General features: G+C 43.5%; 2 protein-coding genes across 9 annotated transcripts in view; one reads left to right on the top strand and one right to left on the bottom strand.

Moving 5' to 3' along the window:
• Window positions 1–15,490, top strand: part of chd5 (chromodomain helicase DNA binding protein 5) — an 87,631-nt gene extending 72,141 nt beyond the window's left edge. Inside the window, exons 31-38 of the mRNA XM_060852411.1 lie at window positions 1,135–1,276; window positions 3,598–3,741; window positions 4,379–4,487; window positions 5,436–5,568; window positions 8,506–8,701; window positions 13,582–13,742; window positions 14,244–14,370; window positions 15,294–15,490. Coding sequence (XP_060708394.1) covers window positions 1,135–1,276; window positions 3,598–3,741; window positions 4,379–4,487; window positions 5,436–5,568; window positions 8,506–8,701; window positions 13,582–13,742; window positions 14,244–14,370; window positions 15,294–15,406 — 1,125 coding nt within the window. The 3' untranslated portion in view covers window positions 15,407–15,490. The remainder of the gene's footprint in view (window positions 1–1,134; window positions 1,277–3,597; window positions 3,742–4,378; window positions 4,488–5,435; window positions 5,569–8,505; window positions 8,702–13,581; window positions 13,743–14,243; window positions 14,371–15,293) is intronic.
• An 8,508-nt stretch (window positions 15,491–23,998) lies between these two features.
• Window positions 23,999–25,294, bottom strand: part of kcnab2a (potassium voltage-gated channel subfamily A regulatory beta subunit 2a) — a 277,744-nt gene continuing 276,448 nt past the window's right edge. For all 8 annotated transcript variants that reach the window (XM_060852371.1, XM_060852370.1, XM_060852375.1 and 5 more), the window contains one exon: window positions 23,999–24,367. In XM_060852371.1, the coding sequence (XP_060708354.1) occupies window positions 24,278–24,367 (90 nt within the window). In that variant the 3' untranslated portion in view covers window positions 23,999–24,277. The remainder of the gene's footprint in view (window positions 24,368–25,294) is intronic.

Below are 25,294 nucleotides of genomic sequence, written 5' to 3'. Positions count from 1 at the left end.
GCCGGCTTTGATATCTACAGGACTGAAGTATAAGGATTCGGGGGGTTTTCAGCAGTTAACACAACACCCTGGTTAGATCCCACTTTGGAGCACTGTGGGCAGATCTGAGCACAATACCTTAGGAAAGATCCGTTGGGGGGGAATACAATGTACATTTACAAGAAGAACATCTTGACTTCAGGGATTATGAGGAAAGATTATACAAATTAGGCCTGTTTTCTCTAGATTTTAGAAAGTTTAGGGGTGATCTCATCAACAGAAAAAGGCAGGGTAGAATTGCCACTGGTTAGGGCTTCTAGAACTAGGGAACATAGTTTTGAGAATTGGGGCCAGACTCTGAATAGAGATAGACAGTAGGTGCAGGAGTAGGCCATTCTGCCCTTCGAGCCTGCACCACCATTCAATATGATCATGGCTGACATCCTTAATCAGTATCCTCTTCCTGCCTTATCTCCATAACCCCTGATTCCACTATCTTTGAGAGTTCTATCCAACTCTTTCTTAAATTAATTCAGAGACTGGGCCTCCACTGCCCTCTGGGGCAGAGCATTCCACACAGCCACCACTCTCTGGGTGAAGAAGTTTCTCCTCATCTCTGTCCTAAATGGTCTACCCCGTATTTTTAAGCTGTGTCCTCTGGTTCGGCACTCACCCATCAGTGGAAACGTGTTTCCTGTCTCCAGAGTGTCCAATCCTTTCATAAAAACTGAAAGCACTGTGGATGCTGGAAATCAGAAACAAAAACAGAAATGGTTGAAAAAATCTCCAGGTTTGACAGAATCTGTGGAGAGAAATCTGAATTAATATTTCAGAATTAATATTTCAGGTCCAGTGGGCCCCCACCTCCAGAACAGATGGTAGCTGGGAAAAAGTTGTTTCTTTTAAAAAGTTGGTTAATAGAGGTATGAGGAAGCATATGGTGGATGTTTGAAACCGACACAAACAGCAGTGGATGCAGAATATTAACTTCATCTACGTCCTGTTTAGCATTCTGATAAGCAAAAAAAAATGCAGGAGAGTTCACTGCCCAATTAGTCTTTAACCTGAAGGCAGTGGTCACTGGGATGGAGGGAGGGAAGGCCTCAATTGGTTGATGTTTGTACCTACACTGATTTCTCTCCTGATGTTTTCCAGGTTCCCAGTGGTGGGAGCATTGTTTCTGTCAGTGAGAAGCTGCAAGAAACAGGGGAGAGCAAGAAACAAGTGAACGAGGCAGGAGCAGGGGAGAAGGGAGAGTGTGAACCACAGGAATTGGCTCCCCCTTCTCAACCTAAAGGTATGAACTGGAGGTGACAGTGAGGGTCTGTCTAATGGTCAGTCACTGCTGGATAAGGGACCATGGCTACAGCATCACAATTATTATGGTGCAGATGATGCTGTTCAGTCCATTGTATCTGTTGTCCAACAAGCATCATGATTTAATGTAACCCTTCTGCATTTTTCCCAAGACATTGCAAATTGTTTCTTTTTAAATAACTATCCAAAAATCTCTCTTGGAATTGAACTCAGTACTCCAACACTGTCTATCCTTTTGGGCAGGAATGTTTCTCCCTGCCTGTTCTGGCCAGATTCCTTGTGATTTTGAAAATCTCTATTAGATCTCCCTTTCACTCCAAGGAGAACAGTCCCGACTTCTCCAGGTCCACCTTCACACCAGGTGTTTCTCATCCCTGGAACCATTTTTGTAAATCCCTTCTGTACTCTCTCCAGCGCATTCACATCCTTGCTATAATGTGGCCCCTCCATGTACACACTACTCCAGCTGATGTCCATCATGAGTGGCTCAGTGGTTATCACTGCTGCCTCACAGCACCAGGGACCCGGGTACAATTCCCACCTCGGGTAACTGTCTGTGTGGAGTTTGCACGTTCTCCCCATGTCTGTGCGGGTTTCCTCCGGGTGCTCCGGTTTCCTCCCACAGTCCAAAAATGTGCAGGTCAGGTGAATTGACCATGCTAAATTGCCCAGTGTTAGGTGCATTAGTCAGGGGTAAATGTAGGAAAATGGGTCTGGGTGGGTTACTCTTTGGAGGGTCAGTGTGGACTTGTTGGGCAGAAGGGCCTGTTTCATACTGTAGGGAATCTAATATAAAGTGTTTTGTGCATGTGCAGCATCCTCATCATCTCTTGTACATTATGCCCTGTTAATTAAGCTGAGGACACCGTCTACTTTATCACCTGCTCTGTCCACTTGTCCTACCACCTTCAGTGATTTATGCACATACATACGCAGAGCCCTCTGCTCCTGCTCCCCTTAAGTATTGTATTCCCTTGTTTTTATATTGTCTGTCCATGTTCTTCCAACTAAAATGTACCACAACACACTTCTCCCTTCAGTGAACTTGACCTGCCTACGCCACCAACTTGTCAATGTCCTTTCAAACGTTTACAGTTTTCATTGTTTCCGAGTTTCACTTCAACCCGTTCACCAAAATCTCGGTCACTCATCTATGTCAGAAAAACAAAGCTCCTGATTGTAACCCTTTGGGGAACTCCACTGAAAGCCTTTCTGTAGCCCAAAAAATACCCACTGATTCTTACTGTTCCCTGATCCTCAGCCAGTTTTGGATCCATGTTGCTACTGCTGCTTGTATTGCACAAAGTGTAACTTTTCTTACAAGTCTGTATTGAACACCTTACGGAAGTCCATGTACATGGCGTCCAATCGTTTTATTATTGTTCACCCTTTCTGTGGCCTCTTCAAAAATCTTCAGCAAGTTACTGAAACCACCATTTCACCTTTAAAATTCCATGCTGGCTGTTCGCAAACAACTCACCTTTTCCATCTTACTACTGATTGTACCTGGAATAATAGAAATTTCATCACCATGGGCAGCATGATGGATCAGTGGTTAGCACTGCTGCCTCACAGCACCAGGGTCCCAGGTTCGATTCCAGCCTCAGGCGACTGTCTATGTGGAGTTTGCACATCCTCCCTGTGTCTGTGTGGGTTTCCTCACTGTAGGGAATCTAATCTGAACTGACTGGTCTGTAATTGCTGGGTTTATCCTTACAACGTTCAGGGTCCTCTAACCAGAGGGTGGTTCATGTGTTGGATGAACTTCCAGAGGAAGTGGTGGATGTGGGTATAATTACAGTGTTTAAAAGACATTTGGATCAGTACATGAACAGGAGAGGTTGGGAGGGATATTGGCCAGGAACCGGCAGGTGGGGCTAAAGCAGCTCTCATGATCTATTTGCAGATGCGCATATGTCCCTTTAACAAGCTGCAATGACAGGTGTTAGGATAAGGAGACTTTTGACAGGCGAAAATGTGATGTGGTTCGCAACTTTTTGAAAGTATAAGCAAATCCAGTAACAGGTGTTAAACAAAAACTGATGGCCTTTAATGCAATGTACGGTTTAAAGCGTCAGTCAGAATGATTTCAGTACACCTAAAAGCAGCAGCACAAAAAAGATAGTTCCGAAGGGAATTCAGTATCGTTTCCCCAATTCTGGATTAGGAGTGGGGGTGAGAGTGGCTAGGTGGTGGTCTCCATAAAAAAGGATCATGTTTTGGCAGGTAGCCAATTTCTCAGTGATTCTGATTGGCTGGGTGTCTCAGGAAATAGGATTTACTTTCTGTTTCTCTTGACAGCTGAAGATGTGAATGAGGAGAGAGAGATTGCAGAAACACTACAGAACGGAGAGATATTAAAAGAAGTGAAAGAGGAAGAAGAGAGAAAAGATCAGTCTGGCAAAGGAAAATTTATGTTCAATATTGCAGATGGTGGTTTCACAGGTAAACCATCCATTAACCCCTGACAGTAACGTTAGCACTTAGTAAGTAAGGTGCATCACCACAATCTCTCGCTGTCTCTGTCCCAGTATCTGCCTGGGATCCTCCCAGCTGCTCCTGCTCCTGCTTTCTCTCCATCCTGCACTTTCCCCTCGAGCTTAACCAAGTGTGTCTGACCATTCACCATCATTACTGGCCCATCAAGGGGGATTGGTGGGGATGTGTGTGTGTTGGGGGTGGGGTGGGGGGGTGGGGTCTGTGTGTGGTGGGGGTGGGATAGTGTCCCCCGGGTGAGACTGTGAATGTGTCTGTGTGCCTGTGCGTGTGTGTGTGTGTGTGGGTGTGGGGGGGGCGGGGGTGTGTGTGTGTGTGTGGGGGGGGGGGGGGGGGGTGTGTGTGTGTGTGTGTGTGTGCGCGCGCATGTGGCACAGAGCCTCCAGAGTGAGGCGCTGTGTGACTTGGAAGCTGTTGGACGGTGGGTGTCATTCCATGAACAGGTCGTGAAGCCGATGGGTTTGTGGAGGAGTGAATGACCATTACAGAATGGTCTTTATTATTAGGGATTTGTTTACTGAACTGAAATTCCACCATCATGTTCTAAATCAGCTCTGATGAGTAATTGGTGTTCTTGTTTGTTCAGAATTGCACACGCTTTGGCAGAATGAGGAGCGGGCTGCGGTTTCTTCTGGAAAGATCTATGATATCTGGCATAGGAGGCACGATTATTGGCTCCTGGCAGGGATTGTTGCGTATCCTTTTGCTGAGTTGTGGGACTGGGCTTGGATTTGAGATACTACATTAAAGGCGCAGTGTGAAATGTGTCGGCAGACTGAGCAAGTGACAATCACTGATACAGCAGAGAAATGGGCCTCTCGGCCTACCTCGTTCAGGCTCTCGTTTGTGCACCACATTGAGCCTGCTCCTTCTCTGGCGTCATCATGTCCTATTGATAAACATTTCCATTCCTTGCTCCTTTCCCCTTAATTGCATCCATGTGTTTCCTCTAGTAAGTTCCACATTCTCACTGTTCTCTGGATGCAAATGTTTCTCCTGAATTTCCTACTGGTTTTGTTTGTGGCTTTTTGTAAGGACCATAGTTGAGTTCTTCCATGTGGACAGAAACATCAGCCCTTCGTTGTCAACAAACGCTTCCACCAGCTTTCTTAGCTGATGTCTCAGTCCCCGCAGCTTTTCCTGTTTGGTGTCACTCTGATATTGTGGTGATGTTCTGGTAGCACGGGTGCCAGAGTGTTCCTGGGATCCCAAACATGGACTTCCCAAAAGTCTCCTGATCATCGACAATGTGCAAAGTATTCTTCACCCAGTGTCCCTGTAAATTAATATTTGTCCTGACTGTCCCCTCCCTTTGACAGAAACTGAGCATCGAACTCATGGACACCTAGCGTGGGGAACAGAAACTCACTTTGAGGGAGCAACATAATTTTAAAACGTGAGGATAGTATAGAGCGGGATTTTTATTTTGTACCTAATCCTGTGCTATACTTGTCCTGGGAATGTTTGACAGGGACAGTGTAGAAGGGGAGTTTTATTTTCAGTTTGGAAGTGCAGAGGTAGCTTCACTCTGATTTTCCCCAGCACCTCCATTGTCCCTGTATCTCTTACAGTCATCATGTGTGATGTCTCATCCACCGAAATGTGCCTTCTCTGCCCATGTTCTCCTTGACGTTTCTGTATGGTCATGGATACGCTCGCTGGCAGGATATACAAAACGATCCTCGGTACACCATCATAAATGAGCCTTTCAAAGCCGAGATGAACAAGGGGAATTTCTTGGAAATGAAAAACAAATTCTTAGCGAGAAGATTCAAGGTAAATCAAGCAGTTTGTGCGTGCCCAGGTACACCAGGATGTGGCAACATGTTAAATGTTTCAACGTGTGGATATGCAATGTATGGAGCAGTGTGTGAGGGTGTATGGCTGTGCCTGTGTGCATTTGCTTGTCTGTACTGGTGTGCGTGTCAAGATTAGAGTGGTGCTGGAAAAGCACAGCAGGTCAGGCAGCATCCGAGGAGCAGGAGAATTGACGTTTTGGGCAGGAGCCCTTCATCAGGACCTTCTCACTCAGCGTTGGAATAAAAGAACCTGATCGCCTCACACACACACCGGTCTCTGCACACACAGGTCCATCCAAGCAAACATATCTCTGCACATGCACACCAGGCAAAAGTGAGGACTGCAGTTACTGGAGATCTGAGTCAAGGTTAGTGTGGTGCTGGAAAAGCACAGCAGGTCAGGCAACATCCGAGGAGGAGGAGAATCGACGTTTCAGGCAGGAGCCCTTCATCAGGAATGAAGCTGGGAGCCTCTGGGTGGAGAGATAAATGGAAGGGTGTGGGGCTGGGGAGAAGGTAGCCAAGAGTGCAATAGGTGGATGGAGGTGGGGATGAAGGTGATAGGGTGGTGAGGGTGGAGTGGATAGGTGGGAAGGAAGATTGGCAGGTAGGACAGGTCATGGGGATGGTGCTGAGCTGGAAGGTTGGAACTGGGGTAAGGTGGGGGGCAGAGCACTTACCAATCAACCCCACCGCCCTGTGGCCGAACATTTCAACTCCCCCTCCCACTCTGCCGAGGACATGCAGGTCCTGGGCCCCTCACCACCTGACGCCTGGAGGAAGAATGCCTCATCTTCCGCCTGGCAACCCTCCAACCCCAGGGCATCAATGTGGACTTCAACAGTTTCCACATTTCCCCTCCCCCCACCTTACCCCAGTTCCAACCTTCCAGCTCAGCACCATCCCCATGACCTGTCCTACCTGCCAATCTTCCTTCTCACCTATCCATTCCACCCTCCTCTCCAACCTATCACCTTCATCCCCACCTCCATCCACCTATTGCACTCTTGGCTACCTTCTCCCCAGCCCCACACCCTTCCATTTATCTCTCCACCCGGAGGCTCCCAGCTTCATTCCTGATGAAGGGCTCCTGCCTGAAACGTCGATTTTCCTGCTCCTCGGATGTTGCCTGACCTGCTGTGTTTTTCCAGCACCACATTAATCTTGACTCTGATCTCCAGCAACTGCAGTCCTCCCTTTTGCCTGGTGTGCACGTGCAGAGATGTGTTTGCTTGGATGGACCTCTGTGTGCAGAGACCTGTGTGTGTGTGTGTGTGTGTGTAGGTGATCAGGTTCTTTTATTCCAACGCTGAGTGAGAATGTTGTGGGTCTGCATCCCACTGCAGAGAAATTTGCCCAAGTTGCTGCCTGAATCATGCTGTGCACTACTGAGGGAGTCCTGTTCTTTTAACAGACCTTTAAACGGAGGCTGAAACTGTCCTCTTGGGTGGACCTCAAAACTAAGACCACACAATGATTGGTTATTTAATTGTTGTCACATGCACTGAGGTACAGGGGAAAGTGTATTATGTGCCTATTCAGGCAGATTGTGCCATACAAAGTGTGTCAGGGTAGCAGCTCCGAGTGCAGGGTACCCGGGTTACGGTTCAGCTCCCGAGTGCAGGGTACCCGGGTTATGGTTCAGCTCCGAGTGCAGGGTACCCGGGTTACGGTTCAGCTCCGGGTGCAGGGTACCCGGGTTACGGTTCAGCTCCGGGTGCAGGGTACCTGGGTTACGGTTCAGCTCCGGGTGCAGGGTACCGGGTTACGGTTCAGCTCCGAGTGCAGGGTACCGGGTTACGGTTCAGCTCCGGGTGCAGGGTACCTGGGTTACGGTTCAGCTCCGGGTGCAGGGTACCTGGGTTACGGTTCAGCTCCGAGTGCAGGGTACCGGGTTACGGTTCAGCTCCGAGTGCAGGGTACCGGGTTACGGTTCAGCTCCGGGTGCAGGGTACCTGGGTTACGGTTCAGCTCCGAGTGCAGGGTACCGGGTTACGGTTCAGCTCCGGGTGCAGGGTACCCGGGTTACGGTTCAGCTCCGAGTGCAGGGTACCCGGGTTACGGTTCAGCTCCGAGTGCAGGGTACCTGGGTTACGGTTCAGCTCCGGGTGCAGGGTACCTGGGTTACGGTTCAGCTCCGAGTGCAGGGTACCCGGGTTACGGTTCAGCTCCGAGTGCAGCGTACAGTGTTACAGTTCAGATAAGGGTGCAGCGTACAGTGTTACAGTTCAGATAAGGGTGCAGCGTACAGTGTTACAGTTCAGATAAGGGTGCAGCGTACAGTGTTACAGTTCAGATAAGGGTGCAGTGTACAGTGTTACAGTTGACACTGTTTTGAAGAATAAGGGAGTTCTTCTGAGTCCAAAAATAGAAATTGCCAATGAAACTCGGCAGATCTGGCAATGTCTGTGGGTGAAAGCAGAGTTAGAGTTTTGAGTCTGGTGACTCTTCACAACAGACGATGTTCTCCAGCAGATATGGTTCTTTGTTTTATTTTAGAGTTTTTCCTGGTGACCTGGTTGATACTTATCTCTCAACTAACATCATGAAAGTAGATTGTCTGATCATTATCATGTTCTTTGTGGGAACTTGCTGTGGTTGCTTTACTTCCTAAATGTCAACAGTGACAACTCAGTGGGAGTATTTCATTGGTTGTTCAAGGGTTGTCTTGGGAGCAAAATACTTTCTTTCTCTTTTCCCCTTTACACTCCTTTCCTCCATTCCCCCCCCCGATTAAACTATTGCATTTCATCTCACCTTTGGTTTCGTGGGGCTGAGGAGTGTATTGGTGCTTTGAGCTGGGTGGAATTGTGAAGAGATTAGCTGAAGTCCAAGTGTGACTGTGTCTAATTATTTGTTTTTGTCTCTGACTCTCTCACCACCACCAACACCCATGCCCCCCATCCCCCCCCAGCTCTTGGAGCAGGCTTTAGTGATTGAAGAGCAACTGCGGAGAGCTGCTTACCTCAATATGACCCAGGATCCCAATCATCCAGCCATGGCCCTCAACGCACGCTTTGCTGAGGTCGAATGCTTAGCTGAGAGTCACCAGCACCTCTCGAAGGAGTCCCTGGCTGGTAACAAGCCTGCCAATGCAGTCCTGCACAAAGGTTTGTCACGTGAATTCGAGCACCCCCTCCCGTCTACCTCCCGTCTCCATAGTGACCATTCAGACAGGTCCTGGACATCGTAGAGATAAGAGATTAGTTTCAGCATCACTTGCACTGCCCCGCAATATCATCTTGTAAAAAATTGTTCCTTTTTAGCGAATCTGCGAATAAATTCAGCTTTTTGTAATGAAGTGGCTCTGGTGTAATTGTGATCTTAATTTATTTTTTGAATGTGAGATGTCTTTCTAAGAGGGATTAGAGATATATTGTCACACACTGGCCTCAAACTGCTGTCACTGAGTTCATCAGTCTCCACCTAGTGCATTCTGGGCCTGAGTTACGTTACCTGCTGCAGGTTGGCCGGTGCAGCTAAACTGCATTGGGTGCAGCAAGGGACCTGTTTGATGTTGGAGGATTACTGCACAGTTTGAATGGACAGGGTGGAGGAGGGGATTTGCTCTTTGTTAATCCTGTGCTCATCCTGTCCTGGAAGTGTTGGGGGGACTATGTAGAAAGAGCTTTACTCTGTATCTAACCCTATGCTGTGTCTGTTTGGTGGGGAAGTGTGGAGGGAGCTTTACTCTGTACCTGCCCTGTGCTGTACCTATCCTGGGAGCATTTGGTGAAGACAGTGTAGAGGGAGCTTTACTCTGTAGCTAATCCTATGCTGTCCCTGTCCTGGGAATGTTTGATGGGGACAGTGGTGAGGGAACTTTACTCTAAACCGTGCTGTAGTTGAGACTAGGGTTTAATTGCTGCTTATGACTGAGTCTTGCATTCTTCAACAGCAATAGCCCTTTGCTTTGACCAGAGGATAACAATGAATGACAAGTTGATGATTGTTACTTTAGTTTTATGCAAAATACATAAAAATAAGACAATTGATCAGTTTGTTCTGCTGGTTTTAATGCTCACCATCAGCTTCCTTCATCTTTCCTTGATCATTTTAACTAGTTTTCCCTTTAAAATCTTACCCACTCCCCATGCTAGTGATTTCCACATTTTAATCTCTCTCTTAGTTCCTCCTGATAGTTGTTTACATACCTTTATTTCACTTATTAATGACGACTTGGGGTAAAGGGCTCCTAGTTCCTTTCTCCCCCAAAAATGAAGCTATCTTCCAAGTGCCTATCTCCAGTCACCTCTGTCTTTTATTTCTACAGAAAAGTTGCTTCACTTCAGTCTCTTGTGAAGGGTATTGCCCCTCAAGTCCATTTTAGCTAATCTTCTTTGCAACTTCTGCAGTGCCTGTCAACCCTTTTCATAATGTAGAGACCAGACTGCAGAGTAACTGCCACCTCGATCAGCTCACACAGCACAGGGTGTGCCCGCCAGGTTTGTATGTTTCAGGGCCTCACACTGAAGACCTCCCTGATCAACTTCATTACCTACAAAGGGAGCTGTTAATTCTTTCCTTTCTGGAATTGTTCATTGTGGAAATTTGACAATAACCAACAAAATTGTTTGTTTAATCCTCAAAAGCCATGACTAATGGAGTAACAGCAAACTGAAACAGACACTATCTGAATGGATAGAGCAGACCTGGCCTGTGATTGGTGAGGGAGATTTGGGTAGCTGTACAAAGTTCAGTAGCTGGGACTGATTGTCAGTGTACAGCTGATTCCACCAGGGGGCGAATGTGATCTACATTAGGAACTCAAGGGCCAGTTTATGGATTTTTATGGGGCATACACGCCTTCCATTTAATGATGGGGGAGCACAAATCCTTACTGTACAGAGGGACACATACAGTAGGGGTATGGTGTACATTGGGTTTGGTAAAGTCATTAAGTATTGTATAAGAGGATGTGCTAACAGGTGGTCATTTCCTAAATCTGTGCCCATCTGTCCTGCATTACATTTTAATCTCTAATCAGGTTTCTGCTCCATCGCATCTTTATCAAAGTCATAAAACGACATCCTGTGTGACTGTGACAAAGGTAAACTCTCCCTGTCCTCAAATGTCTCTGCAGCCTTTGGCCACACCATCCTGCTCTAACACTTCTCTATCCTCCAGCTGGTGCCATTCTCATTCATCTCCTCGTAACCGGATTATCCCTACTTGCATGCGGTTTCCTCTCAGGGTTCTGCTAATGCTCAGCTTTGTGTTTCCTCTAGGTGATGTCACCCAATTTCTTATGTAGACTGTAGTTTATTCTCACCACCATCACCTCCTCTTAACACTACTGTCTGTAAATGATTAGACTGATTGACAAGCAGCCTTGGATAAACAGAACTTTCCTTTGAACTAAATATCTGGAAGATTGAGGCCATTGTTTTTGGTCCCCTCAGCAAATGTTGTTCTCTAGACATTATTACCCGAGGTGGTGGGGGGGGGGGGGGGGGGGAAGGAGGAGGAGGAAGGAGAGAATCAGTCTGTACCAAAGTGTTTGCAAACTGTCATTCCTAAGATGACCTTTCAATCACGTTTGCATCATGAACTGGAATGTTTTCATCGCTGAGTCAATCCCTTTTCAACTGATTTGCTGAAAGTTTCAGGTATTGCCATCCTTGATGATGTGACTGTTAATCCCCACACACAGGAGCTGGTGCAAAACTCTGTTGCCTGCTTTCTCTTTTGGATCAGGGCTGATTCACCCTTCGCTCTGTGTCCACCGACAAACATTGGCGGCTGGTCCAGCAGTTTTAAAACAGTCATCCTTGGCTTCAAATTTCAACACCCACTCTTCCCACATCTCTGGAATCTCCTCCAGCCTCCCAACCCACTCCAGACTCTTCCAAACTAGCCAGTGTTAATCTGTCAGTGGACAAATCTTTGGCAGGCCAGACTGTACAATCTGGAATATCCTCCCTAAACTCCTCGTCTCACCTCTCTCTCTTTTCTTGTTGCTCCCTGAAGCCATCCTGTCTTAGTTCCCCAGTTTTATATCTCCATTGCCTGGTCACGGACCTGTGGAGTATGTTACGATGAGGAAGGTGCTTTCAAAATGCAAGCTGTTATTTTAGATTTTTCATAGGGTAAGATCTTTTATTTTTATTTTTACAATATACTGGAGCAGTTATTGGAGTAATTCCCCCCCCTCATTCCCAGCTGTTTGTGGAAAGGACAGGTATGGCATTGGAGAGTATTTAAATTTGAATAGAAGCAGTAAGTCTGGATTTTAATCAGTTTGGATCTGATTGACTGCTCATACTATTCTCTGTGGTGTTTAACATCTAACTCCCGATTTTAATATGGAACAATGGCTTCGGTTTCTATTTGTTGAGCACAGAATATTCAGTGTTGGGCAGACTAACTTGCTCAATACAACTCAAAAAATCTCAAAGACACAGACTCCCCCTGATGGCCAAGCTGCTAATGGCTGTGTCTAAATCTCGCAGATTTTTAATTCCTCCTCCTTGCTGAGTTTACCTGGGCTATAACATCTGTGGGTGAGAAATGTCAGGACTGGATAAGCCCTGGATTTAAAATTCCACGCACCTTGACCCTCCAAGCACTTCCCAACGTGCTTATAATTGCAGGCCAGCTTAGATTAGCCAATTCAGTACAGACTGGAATAGATCCCACAACTGTGCTGTTTTGTTGCTGCTATGTATAAGAGATGGAGTCACCTTGTAAGGCCAGCATTTGTTGATCCATCATTAATTGCCCTTGAATGGAGTGTCTTGCATTTCAGAGTGGAATGCTGTGGGTCTGGAGTTCCATGTGGACCAGACTGGGTATAGATTTCCCTCTCTAAAAGACACTAATCAACTAATTCAGTTTATATGACAATTGATGGTTTCATGGCTACCATTACTGAGACCAACTTTCAACTTTGAATTTTTATTTATTAATAAATTGAAATTCCTCCAGTTTTTCTGGTGGGGTTTGACCACCTGTCCTAGAGCATGAGCCACAGCCTCTGGACTTAATAAGCCAGGGATACTGCCATAATCTCTCTCCAGTTTGACTCGGTGACAAAGCAGTGACCAATGAAGAGCAACTTCAGCCTGATGCAGTTTTCTTGGCTTCCTCCCAGCAGTCACTACTCTGCAGAGTGAGCTGAGGATCAGGCTGATCTTGTACATTCCAAAATCAAAATCAGGATGTGGGGGTTGCTGGAAAGAACAACATTTGTTGCCTTTCTCTAGTAACTATGAGGTGGTGATGGGATGAATGGACTGCCTTCCTGAACCATTACAGTTTGGGGTTGATGTTACAATGGAGTGTTTTGCTGGGCCTCATTAATGGGTAATTAGTCATGTTGATGTGGAGACACATGGACCCAGAATGGATGATGCTTCCTAAAGGATCAGTTGGGTTTTTATGATAGTCGGACAGCTTCACAATCACTTTTGTGTGTCAATTTTTGAAACTGAATTAAAATTCTGAAAGTGCCACTTTGTACCATTTAAGTTCTGTTCTCTGGGTTACTTGTCCAGTGCCATTTATCATTATATCACCAAACCACACACGCGTACAGACATCAACCAGGTTCTGGCTTCCGTGTGGTTGAGTTATTCTGCACAATTTATTGGGATAATTTTCTAGTCCACAGATAAACATATCAGTGTTGCTCAGGGAAAGAGCAAAAACTGTGAAGGGAAGAGGTGTGAGCAAGTATTACAGGTGAAGCAGTACTTGCAGAGCCTGGGTAGAGTGTTAGAAGTACTGCCCCCTATTTGTTGTCCATTATTATTGGGTTTCCTACCAATGCTCCCTCCCCCTCCCCCTCCCCCCCACCACTTCACCTCTACCTGCAATGTTGCTGTTCCTTGTACCTACTGCATGGTGTTACTGTGGCTTATGGAGCTACTGAGTACCACTTCACCAGCTGTGAGTGATGTGTTGCCACTGTGGCCCCCTCCCACCCTGCCCGCTTCTGAAACCCTGGCCCTGAGCTCCTTGCCCTGTGTTTGCTTTTTGTTTCTTTCAGTCCTGAATCAGCTGGAGGAGCTCCTGAGCGACATGAAAGCAGACGTGACGCGATTGCCCAACATGTTGTCCAGGGTGCCACCTGTGGCAGCACGACTGCAGATGTCCGAGCGAAGCATTTTGAGCCGACTGGCAAATCGGGGAAATGAACCACAACAGCAGGTGAGAAACTGGGCAAGGGCATCGCGGGGAAGAGGCTGAGAGAGTGTGGGCGCAGCCATCCCTCTGCCACTGAACCCCATGGAATCAAGAAAATGTGGTTTACTGGAGGATCCTGGTTCTCCTCATTAGCAATGAATGGTATTATGAGAGCACAGTTTATCTACATTTTGATGATGACTTATGTTGATGATTGGGGTTTTTTGGTGGAGTGGTGGCAGTTCCAACACTGGGTGTTAAATGCCCTATCAAACCTGTGTAATGCAGGTTTGATAAAGAGTAAAGCTCCCTCTCTCTGGTTTGGGGGGTGTGAGGACACAATTGCACTCTACTGTGATGCATCCCAGTGAGAACAGAAGGCATTCGGTACCCCTTGAGAGGGGCTGGACTTAAAGGGTCAATGTCTTCAGAGGTTACAGTTTCACCTTTGAAATATTTGCATAACCTATTCCGGACTTTGATTTGATTGACTTCATTTTTGTTTAAAGTAATCATCTTTTCCAGCCGTTCCCACAGGGCCCCTATGGAACAGCACAGATGTACAGTAACAACTTTGCACCCACCTTCCGGGGACCAGGGACTGGAGCTCTCATCAACTACAATCAGATGCCTCTAGGGCCCTATATCAGTGGTATGTATGTTACAGAAAAGCAGTACTTACATCTGAATTCTGCAAAAATACCACAGTGATAGGCGTGAAGCTGTTGGATTATCATAAATGACCATCTAATTCACAAATATCATTGAGCAACTTGCTATTTTTACCCATTCTATATATGACTCCGTCTCACACCCATGTGGTCAACTGTTCTGTAGTGACTGAGAAAGAGTCAGCTCTATCGAGAGACTTCTAATTGGATAACAAATGCTAGCCTTGCCAGTGATGCCACATCCTCACAATGAATAATGATAAAGAACATAATTCATTGTTCTCCACTGAATAATCTCCTTTGATTAACATGGATGGAATTCAGTTCTACATTCTTCAGGCACATGTAGCCAGGACTAGTCAGTGAGCTGGGGCACAAGATCTCCCTGACTCTTGTACAAATTCATCAAGTTCAGAAGGAACTTTTAGGATAAAAAATTTAAAGTGGATCACAGACCTATTGAAAGACATGGAGCTTCTTTTGCTTGATGTATGCTATTGTGTGAAAACTAAAATGGTCCACTAGTAAAATGGTGTGAGATGGGGTTTAAAACAGTCTGATTCTAGCCTCCTTCATTGGATCAAGAAAATGTCAACAGCTGTGCCTTCAACTGTTAGAGCTCCAAACTCAGGCATTCCTAGTTCGAGACTCTCTCTCTCTTTCCTCCTTCAAAGTGTTCCTTCAAAAACTTGTCGTTGTAGCCAGGTTTTTGATCACCTAGACCTCCCCAGTATGCCACCATGGAAACACTATCAAATAAACTGTTTAATTACCCTCCTGTCAAGTGCCTTGGGCTGTTATATCAAACTAAAAGTGTGAAATGATTACAAATTTGTATGCTTTAAAAATGATACCAAATTTCCAACTAAAAGAAGACTATTTAAACAATTCTGCTTGTTTGCAGCAACTACAAATATTTCGGCTATGAGTGTTCCAGATAAAAAGATCCTATCGGAAGGGTTGGAAGCAGGAGAGAAGAAAAATAAAGTCAATGATGTAATCTGCATTGAAGATTGACAGCAGAGTTCCCCATGGCATTCCTAAATGACAGACAGTTGATGCAGTCATCGCACACCTATCATCTTTAAACTTCTTTTGGATAACACAAACTGTTTCCATCTTTTTGCGGGGGGAGGGGGGGGGCTGGGTTGGGTGATAATGAATCTCTGCTCCCTTGTACATATTTGCACTTTTTTCGCACGTTCATGAAAGACTGTTCCTCTTGCATTGACTGTTGTTTCAGGGAGGGTAGGGGTATGGGCCAAAGGAGAATCGGCTATCAGTGATTCTACAGATTGTGCTCGATACATTAGCCCCAGGTGCCATCAATAATCTACAGTACAATGTCATCTCCTAAACCTTCAGTATTCCTCAGTGCCAAGCACTGTTCCAGGCCTATCAGTGAACTCCATGTCAAGGTCAACACTGTCCTTCAAGAGCATCAGATTTTTTGGGATTCACTTGGGAAAAGTGGAGCATGGATCTGCTCTGTGCTTGTGGGCACCTGTTGCCTGCTGGTTATAGATTGATCATGATCATTTCAGCCATGTTTATAACACGGAATTTCTGAATCTTGTTCTGCTGAAGGGGTTTAGAGCAATCCTCAGCTTGTCACCTATGTGTTAGCAGAACAAGTCCTATAGTATCCCCTTACAACCCCCTCAGCATATAAAAATGCAGTGATGGAACATAGAATTAGTGCATTAGATGCAATGTACTAATTACCATTCAGTAATAAGAAGAATTTTTGTTAAGACTGGACACTGCAATTGCAACAGATGGCCCTGGGGATGACCAATACAATGCTGGACCCAAAGGATTTGAATTGTTCTTGATACAAGTTAAACATTTTGGTAAATGTCATTTAAACTGGTTCATTTGATTGAGAAATAATGAAGAATTGAAGATCAGTGGGAAGTGGACAAGGCGCTTCAGTGGAGGCTGTTCCTCTCTTGTTTCCAAGTGTAATGGTCAGGGCCAGGGAATCCATTAGTGCCCATGTCCCCAATCCAATCACAAATGATCCTGACTCTTGCAGAAGGCAAGTAAGCAACCTACGGTCAATTTCCTTCCATAGTCTCCTGAGCTAACTTCAGGAGAGGAAGTGAAAGGAGCAAGAACCCAGCGAGCACCAGAAAAACACTAGTACAATTTTTGCTGATTTCTCACTCATCCTGGTTCAGCTCTCTGCCTGCTCTCGCTCCAATCTAATAAAAAGGGGCATTATGGTGACAATGATTGACAAACAATCATTTTACTTAACAGTATTATAAATAGTATTGTATTTCTCACTTTAATATATGGACAAAACCCAGCCATTTGCACATATCCACTCCAAATTCCAGTGTTTTAACTTTTTTTTAAAACAGTATCTTGTAAGGTGTTATTGTATTTTCCAATTGTGTACAGAATATTACTGTTGTCTTACTTGAGATTAATAAGCTATTTAGTAAGAAAGTTGCACCCAAATTGAAGGCACCTGACTGTATAAACTCAAAAGTGCATCTTAATACAGTCCCTAAAATCAGTTTTGTGCTTTTTAACTCTTTAATCCACTTTGCAATAGACTGGAGTTTGACCCCTGCAAATCATGGACATTGTCACCCTCTGGTGGCTAATGTGGGTAAACACACAATTCTGGCCCTGGACAAGATTTAGGTGAAAAGTGAGGACTGCAGATGCCAACGATTAGAGTCGAGAATGTTGCAGGTCAGGCAGCTTCCAAGGAGCAGGAAAATGGACATTTTGGGCAAAAACCCTTCATTAGGCATGAGACTGTGAGCCAAGGGGTGGGGAGATAAATGTTTCAGGAGGAGGAGGGGGGGGGGGGGGGGGGGGGAGAGAAGAGTGGGAGGTAGCTGAGTGTGCAATAGGTCAAGTCCTGAAACAGGCAAGACAAGATTTAGTCAGCCAACTGTGAAATGTACAGTTGTCTATCTGCATCTTGGTGTTGTTACCTCATATTTTCTCTGATTGACCTGATTATTATGTAGCTCAAAAGGTAGGGATATTTCCACTGTGCTACTTGAATGACTAGTCACTAAGTTATGGTACTGAGGCAAACTAATGGGATGTAGGCATTTATAGAAATCCCCAGGAAGGGATTGCCACACAAGACTTCCTGAGGCATCAAGGAAATGCCACTTAATATTGGTTCTCCAAATTGATCCTTGATGTGGATGTATGTGATCACTCCAAATGGGAAGGCCATTACAATAACTGAAACTAGTTGTTAAGCACTCCATCACTTAGAACAACATATCTGCAATGTTTTCAATTTTTTAAAAACCCTCTATATAGGCAACATCTAGGAGAAAGTGAGGACTGCAGATCAGAGTTGAGAGTGCAGCAGGTCAGGCAGCATCTGAGGAGCAGAATCGATGTATTAGGCCTAAGCTCTTTATCAGGACTCGCATGTCCTGATGAAGAGCTTATGCCCAAAATGTCGATTCTCCTGCTCCTCAGATGCTGCCTGACCTGCTGTGCTTTTCCAGCACCACATTCTCGACTCTTGGGGGAGGGGGGCATCTATTGGATAAGAATATAAAAAGGATGAAGATGACACGATCTGTACCTCTAATCAGGTTCAAATATAGATTAATCATCTAACTGAATGTCTAACAGAGTCAAGAAACTGAACGGGCTCACTCTCGTTCCTGTCCTTTGGCCATTAAAAGCTAAATTATATGAATTTGCAACCATTGCTGTAAGTTGAGTGAACACAGGACATAGTGCAAATAGCCATCAGTACTGCCTGACTGGGATAGATTGGGTAAGAAATGGTATAATATCAGTCATGCAATTAAGGTGCCTTCTGCAGTTACTGAACACTGACAAGGCAAAGCAACTGTTCTTAACACTGGATCTGTGGTAGGTATTTTTCTATTGGGTAATTTCCACTCCAATTCAACTAACTAATACCTCTAAGGAAAAAAAGTGAGGCCTTTGCTTACCTTTGAGTGTGGGCATAAGAACGGAACCAAGTGCTTGAAAGTTCAGTGAAGAATTGTGAACGTGTTCCTTCCCCAGTCTTGACCAAAACATGTTCAATCCCCCAAAAAAACTTTTACAGAATTTAAACAAATTTTAAAAAGTGCTCCAAGTAGTATAAAAATCAAGAACCAAAAGACATATATTTAAAATTGACTGATTTTTAAAAAAAAGTCAAATCTGCAGGAGGAAAAAATTTGTGAAGGAAATGATTACAATTGGGAATGCAGTTCCTGATGGTGGAGATAGTTTCAAATCTAGCTTTCAAATGTGAAAAGACTTGAAAGTTGAGGAGTGGAATTATTGTCTGGAATGTCAAAGCACTACTCTAAATGTGCAACCATAATACAAATGATGCCATTAGATCCAAATTCAGCTTTACTCTTGTTCTATTTTGAAGGCTCAGAGCTTTAACTCAAATGTGCTGATTTATAAAGTCAGACGTTTTATATATCGTGCGGAGTTCCATTTTTATTAAGATGGATTTCTGTTCCTTCGAGGTACAAGCAAACAGATTTCGGTCAGTGTTCAATTCTTTTTATTCACTCACTGGAATACATCGGCAAGGCTGCCATTTCAAATTGTGGGATTTAAATAAATTTGACTAATTAAAGTTAAATTTGAAGCTTCATTAAATAAATCTGGACAAAATCCATTAGTAATGCTGCATGAAAATTCCAGATTGATATTAGAAACTAACCTGATTTGTGATGGTCCCCCCCACCCCCCCAAGAGAAATCTATCATTGATCCAGGTTGTCAATTTTCACAGAGTAAGGTACAATCTGTAACATTCTCCTTGCTAACCTCCGGGTCTCATTCATAATTGGAGAACTATAGTGAAACTCGTCAACCAGCAGCCTGACCTAGTGACCCTTGCATCACCTGAGGAGATAGCACACTGGTAGACAGCCTGAAGGAAGTTGCACTGAATGTCCTCAGTATTAACTCAAAGTCATATCACATGGCATCTGGTCAAATATGGCCACAAAAACTTTGTTTATTACAATCCAATCAACTGCTGATCAATGCTCCTCCATGAAACAAACACTGAGGATAGCAAGTGCCGAGAAACTATTTAGTTAGGGGAGTATTTAATGCCCATCACTGAATGACTCAGTAACACGATTACTGATTGACATGAGAGAGAAGATAAGGGAAGAGCCTATTTGACATTTTACAGATCTGACCATGACAATATGTATAGAGGAAACCACTGCATACGTACTGACCACACCTTCCATTGTATTGTGTGGCCCTACCATTGTGCAAAATGCAGCAGATTCAGAGCAGATCTTTCTGATCAAAACTGGGCACCCAAGAGGAGGAATGGCCACCAGCAGCAGAATTGTATACCACTAAAGTGTATAAAGTTAAAAATCACACAACACCAGGTTATAGTCCAACAGGTTTATTTGGAACCACTACTTTGTGGAGTGCTGCTCCTTCATCAGGTGACAACCACCTGAAGGAGCAGCACTCCTAAAACAAGAGCTTCCAAATAAACCTGTTGGATTATAACCTGGTGTTGTGTGATTTTTAACTTTACATGCCCCAGTGTCTCCAAATCCATTGAAATGTAAATCCTGCTGGCTTAGCATATCTTTGACTTGACAATTACCATACAAAAAAACCATCAACTCGGCTCAATGATATACTGAAGCATTAGTAGGATCAGGCAGCAAGTACACCTAATAATAAAGGTGCCAATTTGGTGAAGCAACAAGACAGGACTACATGCATGTTAAACAGTCGTGACAACACATCGTAGAGACTAAGGCATTAAACCACGACTGGATCAGAACATGATCATAAGCACTGTAGTCCTGTCATACTTGTCAATGGTAGTAGACAATTAAACAACAAAGACAGACTATAAAGAATTGGACACACTGAGGCCAAATCAGTACTTTATAAAAGTTCATTATAACTTATTGTATTCATCCCCTGCACCTCAATTAATGAAGCCCAAGATTTCTAAACAAGCTCAGCCACGTTTAACAATTTGCGCCCCACTGCAACCTATCTGCTGTTTACTTCAATCTCCCCAACTTTAGAATCATAGTCTTCATTTTATATTGCTGTTTCGTCCTTTCCAACAAAACGTATCACTTTGCACTTGTCCTAAATTTAATCTGCCACACATTCATTTCACCAACTTGCCCATGCCGTTTTGAAGTCTATCAATATCTTTATTACAGTTCATTACACTTTCAAATTCAGTGTTATCTGGAATACAGGGCAATATTTTAGAATTTGCAACATCCAAGTCATTTTCATTCCAAGAAAGGCAGTGGTCCTAGTAGCAACCTTTGGAGAACCTCTACTGGAGGTTCCTTCAGTCCATGTCTCCACAATCAAATTGGATTCTGTCCTGTCATTGTCATTTATTGTTCAGGGCTTCAACTTCAAGTGCCTAGTATGTGGCACTTTATCAAATATCTTTTGGAATTGCATTTACATCAAACCATCTATTACCATCAACCTTCTCTGTTACATCAAATTAATGAAGCAGCATTGTATAAAGGTACCATCATGAGTAATTCTGCATTCATAGCTATAGAGCTTCCTTGGTGGCTCAGCTGGTGGGAGGGCACTTTACTGAAGTCTTTGATTTAATGTTGCTCTTCACTGAGACAGTTTACTTCAGTGATCTCTGATCTTATGTGAGGTTGACTCAGAGTTCCTGGTCTCATTTGCTATTCAATGCTTCGTGTTAAATGTGTATTTTTAAATTAACCTGTTCATGTGATATTACTGCACACTTCTGGAGCAGGTGGGACTTGAAACCCAGCCTCTTGGCCCAGAGATAGGGTATTGTGACCGCAGCAGATAGGCCTTTAATAGTTTTAAAGCAACCTGTTTGGATATGTTGAGACACACCACTAGGTCAGATGAGACATGAAGCCAGATCTTCTGAACCAGAAGTAGTGACACTACCAATACCTCATAAGAGCCTGCGTATCATGCTGGATGTGTTACAGGGAAACAGATGAGATTCATGAGTGGTTAAGCAGTCTGTTGACACCATGAAGTGATGCATCTTTAGTAGGGAGTATGAGAAGATGCGATAGCAATTAAATGGTATAATTTTTAAGGGAAGTACAGGAACATCTCAGGAACATACATAAATTCTTAGAGGCAGCAAGACAGTTTGAGAAGGCTGCTAAACTAACATATGGAATACTTGCTTTTATTAACAGAGGATTAAAATACAAAAGCAAGGAGATTATGCTTAACCTTGATAATATCACATCAGCTAGAGAGCCATGTCTAATTCAGAGCACCACATTACAGAAAGGAAGCCAAAGTCTTGAAGGGTGCAGAAGATATTTGTAAGAATGGTATTTGGGATGAGAGATTTTCAGTTGTGTAGCAACTGGCGCAGTTAGAGTTGTTACCCTTGGACCAAAGATGGTTAAGTGGAAATTTAATAGGAGTTCAAAATCATAGTTGTTTTTCATACAGTAAAAGAAAAATGCTTCAGTGAAATGGAATTATACAGATTAAAACTAATTGGCAAAAGAACTGTAGATAGCATGAAGTAACTTTTATTTTGCACACAGGAAGCTTTAAGATATGGAGTGCTCCAAGACAGTGCCTTAGAACAGGGGCTAGGGTAGAGGCTGTGGTAAAAGCAAATTCAACTGTGAATCGGATTTACATTTGAAAGGGAAAATCATAAGCCTAAAGCTAAAAGAGAGGAAGAATGGAATTAACTGGACAGTTCCAAAGAGATACAAAGGATTATTTGACCTTCTGTGCTGTATCATTCCAAACCTCAGCAAAATATTAATGCCCTGGAAAATTGAGGCTTAAGAAGGGAATGAGAAAGATAACCAGAATTTCTTTGTTGCAGTGATTTTAGCTTGTTTTAATGTTTTGACCCAATAATTCATTTCTCTAAAGATTACAAACTTTATAAGCAAAGTAAAAGTAAGCAAAAGCAATAATGGGGAAGCTGATGGTGAACAAAAATCAAATGGATGGAAAACACTGAGATGAGGACAAAAGGAGGCTTGAAGAAACAAGATTTCCTAAAAAGCAAATTACTGCGGATGCTGAAATCTGAAAAATCTCAGCAGGTCTGGTAGCATCTGTAAGGAGAGAAAAGAGCTAATGTTTCGAGTCTAACTAGGATCAGTTAGACTTGAAATGTTAGCTCTTTTCTCTCCTTACAGATGCTACCAGACCTGCTGAGATTTTCCAAGATGATTTTCCATTAAGGCTATGGTGAAAGCAAATGAAATAAAATGTCTTAATATTATACTGAAGGACAATTCGAGTTATCATTCTGCCACATGATTCTGTAGAACTGTACAGGTTTAATATTATACTGAAGGACAATTCGAGTTATCATTCTGCCACATGATTCTGTAGAACTGTACAGGTTTAATATTATACTGAAGGACAATTCGAGTTATCATTCTGCCACATGATTCTGTAGAACTGTATGGGTTTCCAGAGGGATTAAGCTGCATTATTAGATGGAATTAGCAAAGGATACCTTTTACTCTTTACTCTCCAGTCACATTTGGAAGAATCTTAAGTTGATTAGGAGCAAATGATCAATATGGCTAAAACAAATTGTATTTATTGAATTTTAAATATCTTTTGGATCTTTTCAAAATAACAGACATTTTTTGAGTAAACGATGCAGTCATTTTAAAAATTATAAGAGCTCCAAAAAAAAAGAGTTAACTAGCTAGCTAACATGCATGTTTTATTGATGTACATTCACACCTACTTGGTCGAGGGAGGAATATTTGCTCAAGGTGCGAGAAGAAATGCCTGCTCCTTTTAGAATAGCGCCACTGGATCTTTAACATACATTTGAACCAGTTAAACATGCAGGTTAGAGCTTGGTTTAACGTTTCAGCAAAAAGGTTGCTCCTTATCTCACACAGTGGGTGTAGGAGGAGGAATAAAAAATAACAGGGTAACAGGACTCGAGTCTATTATAGTTCTTTGAATGTCCAAACCCCAACCTATCCAATATTAATCTTTTTATTGTAATATGATCTTTTCAAAACAGCCCATGGATTCATAGCATTTACATGATCAGCAGCATATACATACACACGGATCCTGATTATAATAGATTCATGCATAGATCAGTCAAGAGCCACTGCTCATTTTAAATCTACAATCGTACAAGTTCTTTGCAAGTAAAATCAAACTCTGTTACTGTCACATATATACAGCCGGTTGTCAGGGCACGATGCTCAATAGTGCCTCAAGATTATGTTATATTGTTACGTTTTTATGTTTTCTTCAAATCAGCATCTCTGACACTTTAACAGTTGTGGACATCTGAAAGGTCACCACTGAACCTGTGGCCCATATTTATATGTATGTATATTTTTATATATATATGTATATATATATAATCGCATGTATATAACATATACACAAGTGTGCAGATCTGGAACCCCACAATACTACTTTTGGGGAAAAAACCTCAATTGATTAGGTTTCCTAAGAAGCAATTAGATTACAGTCAAATCTATGAATTGCAGGCTCCAGCAGAGTACCATACTTTATAATCATGATCAAACGACTCATTATCCAGCAACAGCTCCTCATTAAAATAATGTTTTTCATCACAGGGAAGACCAGCCAACTCTGATGTTAATTTTAATCCAGTAATTTTTTGCATTAAGAAAAGAAAAAGTTTAAAAACTTAGCAAAGGTAACAGGCAGCCCACTGAACCAGTTTAGCTTTGTCAGCACTGGTTTGTGGTATATTTTTTCTTGTTTGATCCTTTTCTGTAGCATCAGGAACTGGAAGTTTAATTCCTTCGTCAGAAGCATACTGGTATTAACTTCAGTTACAGCTTGAGCAGGCAAAGAAGATTATTTTTGAAAGATAACAGTCCAGGCCCATTTGAATCCCTCATTAAGATCGATAGTCCTTTTTGCTGTATGGTTTGTTTCCCAGGATACCATCGATCTCATGCACAACTGATGAGGATAACTTGGGAAGGACCTGGGAAAAAGAATAAGATAATAATACTTGATTTCATTTAATCCCAAAGCCTTTCACATTGAAACAGCATTCACTCTCATTTTGGCACTATTAAGGAGGAACGTGTTGCGTGCTGGGGAATCAAAAACTTTCCATAGCAGGGGTCCAATATCAGCTTTCCTTCAGAACAAGGGAACCAACATTTAATGAAACAGAATGCAACAAGGCTCAGTGAGGTCATCTGTTGTGTTGAACAACCTGATCTCAAGCATACCACAATGTCTGTACTCCTGAGGAAAATGATCCAGCAAACTCTGTTTGCAGGTGTGAATGTTCGCCGAGAACCGAAATTGGGTTGGCTGTTGAGTCTTTTTAAGTGAGATAGAATTTCCCCTAGTGAGGAGGCAACATCTATAGGGGAAGCAGATTGAGGAAGAGGTGGCATAAGGTTGGGAAGGAGAGAACAAGAAATAAAAACAAATTCAAGGGAGAAAATCTGAGGAAGACATCAAAGACTTAGATGTTCCTGTAACAAGTGACAACTGTAAATGTAATCATAATTGGTCTTTAGTTAACAAACTGACATGCTGGTATTCCAGTTGACAATGAGGGGTGGCACAGTATCTCAGTGGTTAGCACTGCTGTCTCACAGCGCCAGGGACCCGGGTTCAATTCCCACCTTGGCCGCCTGTCTGTATGGAGTTTGCACATTCTCTCAGTGTTTGCGTGGGTTTCCTCTGGGTGCTCCAGTTTCCTTTCACAATCCAAAGATGTGCAGGTTAGGTGCATTAGAGGGGTAAATGTCAGATAATAGGAGAGTGAAATGGGACTGGGTGAGTTCCTCTTCGGAGGGGTCAGTGTGGACTTGTTGGGCCAAAGGATTCTAAACTGTACCAGTAATGGGAAAACTGACACCATTCCGGGTGTAAGTGGGGCCCATCACCAAAA

Source organism: Hemiscyllium ocellatum, chromosome 37 (genome assembly GCF_020745735.1).
Source record: "Hemiscyllium ocellatum isolate sHemOce1 chromosome 37, sHemOce1.pat.X.cur, whole genome shotgun sequence".
In the NCBI taxonomy this organism is placed as follows: Eukaryota; Metazoa; Chordata; class Chondrichthyes; order Orectolobiformes; family Hemiscylliidae; genus Hemiscyllium; species Hemiscyllium ocellatum.
The sequence above is the reverse complement of the archived record's forward strand: the minus strand, read 5'-3'. Positions and strand labels throughout refer to the sequence as shown.